Here is an 11,050-nt window from a genome sequence, read left to right as displayed (position 1 = left end):
AATCAGTCATTTTTCCCAACAGATGTCAAAGAAAATCTCTCTCACACAATCACACACACACAAAAAGGAAAGATGGAGTAAAAAAGTACGGTGCTTAACGACACACAAAGCCCACAATGGCATTACTATTATCTCTAGGCCGTGCCGAGTTCAACGAGATGCCCCGCTTGACCGTAGCTCGCTCGGTTTGAGCACAGCGACCGTTACAAGAGAACGGACACAAATGACCTTTTGACCTCAATGTCAATTTCATTTGCTTTTGGGACACAGAGAGAGAACCGTTAAGGTTAGAAACACAATTTCACCTCAGGAGTGTTCTTAAGGTCCTCCCGATCTGTGCAAGCCTAACCCTGACCTTGTGGCATTAACCCTTCACAGTTAAAAGAAGGTGTTTACATCAAATAGTTTACAATGAAATGTCTCCCCATTGGAATACATTGACTGCACCTCTAAATTCAACCTAAAGCCTATGTGGGTTATGATTGTCTTATGAACCTGTCTTTGATGTCAGTCCATCAAGCCACCATGAGGTCTACCTGTGTCGATTCTAAGCTTCCTGGAGCAACCGGAAGTGGTTAAATCACCCTAAAAGTGTTTGCCATAGCCAACCTGCAGTTTGAGAGAAATAGTGCATTCAGCCCTATGTAAATCAGTCAATTTTTAACATACAGACTTAAAACTCAGGATTCTGTAACAGCCTACTCCAGTGATGATATGTGTTTATTTATAGCTTCCTGTGACAACCGGAAGTGCCATAACTGGTGTCAAATGGGCTGTTTCGAAGTGTTAAAAATGTCAAATCTTTCCAAAACTTCATATATGTGAATAGACAACCCTCATGAACTGTAAATCAGTCCTTCATCCCATCAGATTAAAAAAAATAAAAATACACACCGACACAGAAATGATGGAGGGACACACTGAGGGGCTAAGAGGCAAACAGTGCCTGCAGTAGTTACTTTTGTTCCAACTTTTAAAGAACCGTCAGACCTAGAGTTCTGAAAATTTACAAACCTGTTCTAGACCTCAGGTCGATTGTGCACGGTGAATTATATGGCTCTAGAAGGTTCTCCGATCGATAAAAAGCATCGTGTATTTGCCATGTTTTCAATTCATTTTGACCTCAACGAAACGGACGACATTTAGAAAAGTCCCAGAGTCTCAAGTCTAGGTGCGTTGAAACCGGCTCGGCCCATAGAGACAGACCCCAACGAGCCTGTTTGATTGCTCATTCAAGGACCCCGTAGCAAGGCAATGAAAAAAGTGGAATTTCAGCACCAATTAGGGTTTTGCTCGGGCACCGAATGACCTATCGAGCCGAAACTTGGGATTCGAGGTCGCTTCACATAGGGCTAAACATAATGTGTGAACTGGACCCGCAGCTAGAACATAACTACGTATTATTTGTTTTATTATGGTTTAAATGGAAGGCGCTGTGAATTTTGGGCCTGCTCTGAAATATGTTATAGTTGGCATCTAAAGGAGTTGGAAAAAGTGAGTTTGGAGTCAGATGGTATCAGTTTGGTGTCTGAAAATATCTATTTGACTGATGGACACTGACTTGCTCGTTGACTTTTGTACATTTGCAATATGTTTCAACGGGGAGGTACCATGAGGAAAAAGCGACATGATGAAATTTCACGAAACGAGCGATGGAGAGGAACCACTATCACTGCCCGGCCATCCTGAGGTCATCAGACCGTTGACTTTTGCATTTCTAAAGTATTTAAGAGAATGTACGTTACATTTGCAATATGATTCAACATCACATCATATTGCAAATGCACGTTACATTTGCAATATGATGTGATGTTGAATCATATTGCAAATGTAACGTGCATTCTTTAAATACTTTAGAAATACAAAAGTCAACGTCCTGATGACCTCAGGATGGCCGGGCAGTGATAGTGGTTCCTCTCCAACGCTCGTTGCGTGAAATTTCATCATGTCGCTTTTTCCTCATGGTACCTCCCCGTTGAAACATATTGCAAATGTACAAAAGTCGACTAGCAAGTCAACTAGCAAGTGTCAACAAAAGTCAACTAGCAAGTGTCCATCAGTCAATTGGATATTTTCAGACACCAAACTGATACCATCTGACTCCAAACTCACTTTTTCCAACTCCTTTAGAAGCCAACTATCACATATTTCAGAGCAGGCCCAAAATTCACAGCGCCTTCCATGAATGCACCAAAATAGCATTCTGAAATCACCACTAAAATGACATTGCCATATTCTCCAGGCCGTGCCGAGTTCAACGGGATGCCCCGCTTGACCGTAGCTCGCTCGGTCTGAGCGCAGCGACCGTTACAAGAGAACGGACACGAATGACCTTTTGACCTCAATGTCAATTTCATTTGCTTTTGGGAGACAGAGAGAGAACCGTTAAGGTTAGAAGCACAATTTCACCTCAGGAACAATCCTAAGGTCCTCCCGATCTGTGCAAGCCTAACCTTGACCTTGTGGCATTAACCCTTCACAGTTAAAAGAAGGCGTTTACATCAAACATTTTACAATGACATTTCGCCCCATAGGAATACATTGACTGCTCCTCTAAATTCAACCTGAAGCCTATGTGGGTTATGAATGTCTTATGAACCTGTCTTTGATAACAATCCATCAGGCTACTATGAGGTCTACCTGTGTTGATTTTAAGCTACCTGGAGCAACCGGAAGTGGTTAAAATCACCCTAAAAAGTGTCCAGATATACATGACTTGCAATTTTGAAAATCACTGCATTCAACCCTATGTAGATCAGTCAATTCTTAACGTATAGACTTAAAACTCAGGATTCTGTAACAGCATACCCCAGTCAAGATATGTGTTTACCTATAGCTTCCTGTGCCAACCGGAAGTGCCTTAAAATGGTTTCATGGTGCTGTTTCGAAGGGTTAAAAAGGTCAGAACTTTTCAAAACTTCATTTGTGTGATTAGACAAGCCTCATGAACTGTAAATCAGTCATTTCTCTAAGCAGATGTCAAAGGAAAGCTCTCTCTCACACAAAAACACACACACAAAGCAATGATGGAGTGAAAAAGTACGGTGCTTAAAGACACACAAAGCCGGCAATGGCATTCCCATTATCCCTAGGCCGTGCCGAGTTCAACGAGATGCCCCGCTTGACCGTAGCTCACTCGGTCTGAGAGCAGCGACCGTTACAAGAGAACGGACACGAATGACCTTTTGACCTCAATGTCAATTTTATTTGCTTTTGGGAGACAGAGAGAGAACCGTTAAGGTTAGAAACACAATTTCACCTCAGGAATGTTCTTAAGGTCCTCCCGATCTGTGCAAGCCTAACTTTGACCTTGTGGCATTAACCCTTCACAGTTAAAAGAAGGTTTTTACATCAAACAGTTTACAATGACATTTCGCCCCATAGGAATACATTGACTGCTCCCCTAAATTCAACCTGAAGCCTATGTGGGTTATGAATGTCTTATGAACCTGTCTTTGATGACAGTCCATTAGGCCACCATGAGGTCTACCTGTGTCGATTCTAAGCTTCCTGGAGCAACCGGAAGTGGTTAAAATCACCCTAAAAGTGTTTGCAATAAGCACCCTGCAATTTGAGAGAAATAGTGCATTCAGCCCTATGTAAATCAGTCAATTTTTAACATATAGACTTAAAACTCAGGATTCTGTAACAGCATACTCCAGTGAGTATATGTCTTTACTTTCAGCTTCCTGTGCCAACCGGAAGTGCCATAATTGGTGTCAAATGGGCTGTTTTGAAGGGTTAAAAATGTCAAATCTTTCCAAAACTTCATAATTGTGATTAGGCTACCCTCCTGAACTGTAAATCAGTCATTAGTCCCATCAGATTTCAAAGAAAAATTTACACACCCAAACAGAAATGATGGAGGGACACACTGAGGGGCTAAGAGGCAGACAGTGCCTGTGGTAGTTACTTTTGTTCCAACTTTTAAAGAACCGTCAGACCTAGAGTTCTGAAAATTTACAAACCTGTTCTAGACCTCAGGTTGATTGTGCACGGTGAGTTATGTGGCTCTAGAAGGTTCTCAGACCGATAAACAGCCTCGTGTATTTGCTATGTTTTCAATTCATTTTCAGCTCAACGAAACGGACGACATTTAGAAAAGTCCCAGAGTCTCAAGACTAGGTGCATTGAAACCGGCTCGGTCCATAGAGACAGACCCCAACGAGCCTGTTTGATTGCTCATTCAAGCACCCCGTAGCAAGGCAATGAAAAAAGTGGATTTTCAGCACCAATTAAGGTATTGCTCGGGCACCGAATGACCTATCGAGCCGAAACTTGGGATTCGAGGTCGCCTCACATAGGGCTAAACATAATGTGAGAACTGGACCCGCAGCTAGAACATAACTACGTATTATTTGTTTTATTATGGTTTAAATGGAAGGCGCTGTGAATTTTGGGCCTGCTCTGAAATATGTTATAGTTGGCTTCTAAAGGAGTTGGAAAAAGTGAGTTTGGTGTCAGATGGTATCAGTTTGGTGTCTGACAATATCCAATTGACTGATGGACACTGACTTGCTAGTTGACTTTTGTGCATTTGCAATATGTTTCAACGGGGGGGTACCATCACCAAAATCGACATGATGAAATTTCCACGCAACGAGCGATGGAGAGGAACCACTAACACTGCCCGGCCATCCTGAGGTCATCAGGACGTTCAATTTTGTATTTCTAAAGTATTTAAAGAATGCACGTTACATTTGCAATATGATTCAACACATCATATTGCAAATGTAACACTGTGTGTTATGTTTGCAATATGATTCAACACATCATATTACAAATGTAACACTGTGTGTTATGTTTGCAATATGATTCAACACATCATATTACAAATGTAACACTGTGTGTTATGTTTGCAATATGATTCAACACATCATATTGCAAATGTAACACTGTGTGTTATGTTTGCAATATGATTCAACACATCATATTGCAAATATAACAGTGTGTGTTTGCAATATGATTCAACAGTGTGTTATGTTTGCAATATGATGTGATGTTTTTCACTGTTGAATCATATGCAAATGTAACGTGCATTCTTTAAATAAACCCTATGTGGGTTATGAATGTCTTATGAACCTGTCTTCAATGACAATCCATCAAGCCACTATGAGGTCTACCTGTGTTGATTCTAAGCTTCCTGGAGCAACCGGAAGTGATAAAATCACCCTAAAAGTGTTTTACCCAACCAGCAGTTTGTGATATATAGTGCATTCAACCCTGTGTAAATCAGTCAGTTCTTAACGTATAGACTTAAAACTCAGGATTCTGTAAAAGCATACCCCGATCAGGATAGGTGTTTACTTATAGCTTCCTGTGCCAACCGGAAGTGCCTTAAAATGGGGTCATAGGTGCTGTTTCAAAGGGTTAAAAAAGTCAGATCTTTCCAAAACTTTAAGTGTGTGATTAGGCAACCCTCATGAAGTGTAAATCAGTCATTTCTCTAATCAGATGTCAAAGAAAAGCTCACACACACACACACAGACACACACAGCAAGGATGGAATGAAAAAGTATGGTGCTTAAAGACACACAGAGCCTTAAATGCTTTTAGGGGGGATCCAGACTTCCATACCCGCTCTGGGAGCACTATACTACGGGCAAAAATCAATGGGTGCTGGCCTGAGTGATTTATGGAGGTTTTCAAAAAAAGTCAAAAAATATTCTGTTTCATGTTTTGGGTTACCACACACGATTTTCAATACAGTTTTAAATGCTTCATTTTGGCCTTTAAAAAAAAAAAGTTATTTTCGACTATGAAGGGGGTGATACGTTTTTTCCAAATTTTTGACATTTTTTACTTCCTATGAAATCACATTCCAAATGCACAAAACATATTCCTTAAGTACAAGTAAACATTTATAAAAAATTATGATAATAAAATGTGACTAAAGTACTTTCATACAGTTCTTACACATGTGTAATTGACATAAAACTCGAAAGAATTTCAAAAAACGGTCCAGAAAGCACTTTTTTAAAGGGGGTGATATGTTTTTTCCAAATTTTTGACATTTTTGACTTATGACTTTTGACTTCCTATGAAATCACATTCCAAATGCACAAAACAAATTCCTTAAGTCCAAATAAAAATGTCCTAAAAATTATGTTAATAAAATTTGACAAAAGTATTTTCATACAGTTCTTACACATGTGTAATTGACATAAAAATTGAAAGAATTTCGAAAAACGGTCCAGAAAGCACTTTTTTAAAGGGGGTGATACGTTTTTTCCAAAATTTTGACATTTTTGACTTTTGACTTTTGACTTCCTATGAAATCACATTCCAAATGCACAAAACAAATTCCTTAAGTCCAAATAAAAATGTCCAAAAAATTATGTTAATAAAATTTGACAAAAGTATTTTCATACAGTTCTTACACATGTGTAATTGACATAAAACTCGAAAGAATTTCGAAAAAAGGTCCAGAAAGCACTTTTTTAAGGGGGTTATAAATTTTTGCCAAAACTTTCAAAATCTCAAAATTTTACTCTTGGGTCTTGACTTGCGTTACAAAAGGCCTATGAAAAATTTAGATAGAAAACACTCGCCCACTATAGGATTTTTGGGGTGTTACACAGCTCATTTACAATATGGCATTTGCCATCAACTTTGGACGAAACAGCGCCGGATGTAATATGAAATCCCACACAATCCCATCGTGTATATGGTCCGCTCGGTGCCAATAAGTTGCCATGTTATTTTGTACAATTGGGGGGGGACTTCCCTTACTGAAATAAACGGACAGGAGGGTAGTCTGAATAAAAGAGACACAAAGCTAAAACATAAAAAACAATGCAACAAAACAAAAGGATAATGCTAATCTCATGTTGAATGAATGTAGATGTAACTTTAGACCAATGTCTACTGTCAGGAGCCAAACCAACCATCCGGGGGGCCAACCTCACTTAAGGTGCCTCCAATCTCCTGTGTTTTATTACTCGATTTACTCCATTGGGGCTCAATGATCAATCTCAATTTGTGGCTCATATTAGCCCCTAGTGGTAACATTCTGTACTGTCACCAGCCTCTCCAACTGAAGTTATGTGACTGCACTAACCTAGCATGAGATTTGTTTTGTTTACGGTTGGTGTTGCCAGGATATGTTCACTGAATACCACTCCTCTCCTTAGACCCATTCTTGTCTGCAATGATTTAAACTGTCAGTCATCTAAACATGAGTGCCCAGGACTTAATAACATTCAATATTGGAGGTAAAAAATTCACCACTACTCTGTCAACTCTCAGAAGACACCAAGACTCAAGAATAGCTAGGATCCTGGATGGCAAAGACACAGATTTTAAAGTTATCAGTGGACAAGTTTTTGTAGATAGAGATTGGACTTTCTTTAAATACATCCTGGATTATATGAGGACAGGTCAAATCACCTTGCCAGCAGAATTCTCTGACTACAATGGCTTGGCTCAAGAAGCACAGTTCTACGGTTTGCATCCATTGGCACTTTGGGTTGAGAGGAACATCCATCGATCCAGAGTTGAGGTTCTAGAGTTGCGCTTCTCTGTCCAGGATACTCACGGATTCTTCCAAATATTCTGCTCCAACAACAAAACTCTGGAGGCTTTGGCGACAAGGATATCCATTTTCGTGGAACATCCAAATCTGAATGGAAATTTCCCACACCTGCCTCAGAACTCCAGCACACCTCATCCTGTACCGGTCCAGAGACCCTCTCACCACGACATGGTGTTCCAATGTGGGACTGACCAACTAGCCACGGACGACTTCTCTGCCAGGTGAGGGGAAGTTACACTCACCTGTAGGCTATTATACCCATATCAGTGTCTCCCATTGGCCAATTCCTCAAGGGCTCCATACTGTATGATGAGTTTATTAGTCACATGCACAGAGTTGCAGATGTAATTGCAGGGTACAGTGAAATTCTTAAGCTCCGAGCTCCAACAGTGCAGGTCAAAAAGAGAAGTGAATGAAACAATACAAATAATAATTAAAATATATACATATTTACAACTGTAACACTAATACATTTCCATTGGGGGGTGGGGGCAGGGTAAATGTCCATTGGGGCAGGTAGAATGTCCCTGAGGGATTGTCCATTGGGGGAGCAGCAGAGGGGAAGTGAGAAGTCCGGGGGGCAGGAGGGGGATAGGGGGAGCAGGTAGCTGCCTAGTGTATAGGCACTCGACTGTGTAATGTTAGGGGAAACACTGGATCTGTAATAACTCTTGTATGTTTATTCAAAGCACTATATTATGCACAGTTTTTAAAGACCAAACTTGCATTGTTTTACTCTTACAGGTTTGTAACTATTGAGCCAGATGACAGAAAGCTTCTCAACAGCACCAACGTCCTGGGCCTGCTGGTAGACACCCTTCTGAAGGATGGGTTTCGCCTGATCGACACAAGGACAGTTTCCCAAGAGGAGAAGATTGAATGCTACATGTTTGAAAGGAGCAGGAATACCCAGATCGTTGTACTGAGTGAAACCCCCAGGGCAGAACATCTCAGAAGAGAGGACACACAGAGCCAGCTTGGTGAAGGAAAGAAAAAGTGAACTCAGTGTCAGGGTGCATCTCAAAAGTCTGAAGTGGTTCCCTTTCCATGTCCAGTTCTGTAATATCAGTGGACTTCAGACTATTGAGATGGATCCATTCTCTGCGAGTCAGACTGGATTGACCAGCAGATGGCGACAAAGGATAATAATGTTGAGGGCCATAATGTCAATATGCTTCACCTCACCATTAGTCTCAATTTATACAGTATATTTTATTTGACATCAATTTCCTGTGTCCTAAAGTATATTTCCAAGAGTACAATTCTCTAAATTGAAATAGAATTGAGAATATATTTGATCAAGAACACAAATAAAACATTTAAAAATATATATATTTTTTTTGTTTAATTCAACCAGGTAGCCCATAGACTGATGTCGAACGGCAATGCTTTGCTTCAACAGCACCGTTAATACTGGAGGCTTCAGCAGTGGTGAACTCCAATATTTACGTGCTGCTACAGCAAGGCAGCCAGTCACAGAATGGCCGTCACAAGCCTCGGATGTCCAGGCTTCGCTCACGTTGTCACAGACATGCACATAACACCACAGCCATCCTCTCTTGTACCCAGTCTGAACTCTCAAGCCCTTGCCTTAGACACTTATCATAGGTCTGAGAGGATAGGATGGGTGTAAGCACAGGTTGGGCAACTCTGGTCCTGGAGGGCCACGGTGTATGCAGGCTTTTGCTCCGGCACACCTGATTTAATTGATTGTGGTCTTAAACCACAATTAGTTGAATCAGATGTGTTAGAGCTGGGTTGTAACAAAGGCCTGCATACACCGTGGCCCTCCAGGACTTAGCCTAGCAGGTGGAACTATTTGTGTATTGCTTTCACTCTTCCAAACCTTTTTTCCATGTTTCTCCAGGCGTTACTGCAACAGCACAGTACAGCCTGTATCCCTGTATTACCCACAAACCATTCTGTGCTGCTTCAGCACTGCAAGGCCTGACACATCTGCACTAACACATTCACACATACCCATCAGCTGGGTATGAAAGATGGCTAGAGTTCTCCTCTATCTGAAACAAGACAAGAAAAGCCAATGAGGTTGGGATAGTATGGTCATGGAACAATAACAGCATGCTGCGTCCTCTGCCATGAGGTATGGGCCTTTATGGCACAAGTGGTAGTATGCACAGGGTCAGTTGTAACAGCTACAAATTAGAAACCACTTAGAAAGCTGTTATTCAATGTGCTAATACTTGGTTAATGTCTCTACATACCTGAGACGTTTTAGGAGTACCAGTCAATCATTTTTTATTTTATTGACCAAAAAGTGTTTTGAGGCCTAACGTGAATAGTCTTGATGCCTCCATTTTTTTTATGACCAGTGGAACATTCCCCATGTATCTAATCATATATAATTTATCCGTAAGAATAGATCTTTTGATTAGTTGATGACAATAATTATTCAAGTATTTTTTTCAAAAGACTCAGATTAGATTAAAATTAGTAATTGGGGGTCAAATGAAACACATTTTATAATTTGGTATTTTAAATAGTATTTAGACACATTCACATAATGATATAACATTTCACTTCTTTACATCAAGTTTCCCAGTACAACTAAGATAATACCTTTTTGAATGCTCATATTAATTTTGGATAATTTGTTTTTGGCCAATATGACCAACATGCCCAAAACATTTACCGGTAATCAAAATATTTTTTGTCAGCTTAGTGTATTTAGTGTAAATGATATAACATTTCACTTCTTTACATCAAGTTTCCCAGTACAACTAAGATAATACCTTTTTGAATGCTCATATTAATTTTGGATAATTTGTTTTTGGCCAATATGGCCAACATGCCCAAAACATTTACCGGTAATCAAAATATTTTTTGTCAGCTTAGTGTATTTCCATCTAAATATCAGTTTCAAATCATAAAATTTTTCAATTATCACTTATTTTTACAATTGAAGAGTGTTACATTGAACCCTGCATGCAGCCTGTTACATTTAACCCTGCTGACGGGGTCAATTGTAACATTTCACTTCCGCCACTCTCGTTGAACTGTAAACGTCTGTATGTCATAGAAACTGAGTTACAGTGTGTAATGGTAGCTGAGACATGTGTGTTGTTTGTATAAAAATATTATTCATCTAGCTCAAACAATCTTTTCAGAAATAAGTAAAAGGCAAAAAGTGTTAATTTAGCCTCGGTCTACCCTAAGCACCACTATTGATAATACAGAAATGAACAGTTGAGATTGACAAGCCCATGCATTGTTGCATTATATAATGTATATTTTTTTTAATCATTTATATTTATTTCTATCACTTATTACATATTTTCTTAGGCTCTGGCAGTGATAAAACAGCAGTTGATGTGGAGAACTCCACCGCAACTGAAACGGAAGTCCCGCCTCATATTGGTTACAGTTGATGATGTAACCCGTTTTTAAATTGATCTAGTTGTTGATGCCTCAAAAGTTGTTTTTCTCCAGTGGCTGAGTCTACTGTCTGTTACACGAGGTCATTGTTATTGTAAACAGTCGACCCTCCACATCAAG

The 11,050-nt window shown here is 39.9% G+C and overlaps 1 protein-coding gene across 1 annotated transcript; it reads left to right on the top strand.

Moving 5' to 3' along the window:
• Window positions 1-6,755: 6,755 nt before the first annotated feature.
• Window positions 6,756-8,534, top strand: LOC120033273 (putative potassium channel regulatory protein). The gene is made up of 2 exons (XM_038979547.1): window positions 6,756-7,755; window positions 8,279-8,534. The coding sequence occupies exons 1-2, from the start codon at window positions 7,178-7,180 to the stop codon at window positions 8,532-8,534; spliced, it is 834 nt and encodes a 277-aa protein (XP_038835475.1). The 5' UTR covers window positions 6,756-7,177.
• The last annotated feature ends 2,516 nt before the right edge of the window (window positions 8,535-11,050 follow it).

The sequence above is a fragment of the Salvelinus namaycush genome, chromosome 40, assembly GCF_016432855.1.
Source record: "Salvelinus namaycush isolate Seneca chromosome 40, SaNama_1.0, whole genome shotgun sequence".
Lineage (NCBI taxonomy): Eukaryota > Metazoa > Chordata > Actinopteri > Salmoniformes > Salmonidae > Salvelinus > Salvelinus namaycush.
This window is presented reverse-complemented; position numbering and strand designations above follow the sequence as displayed.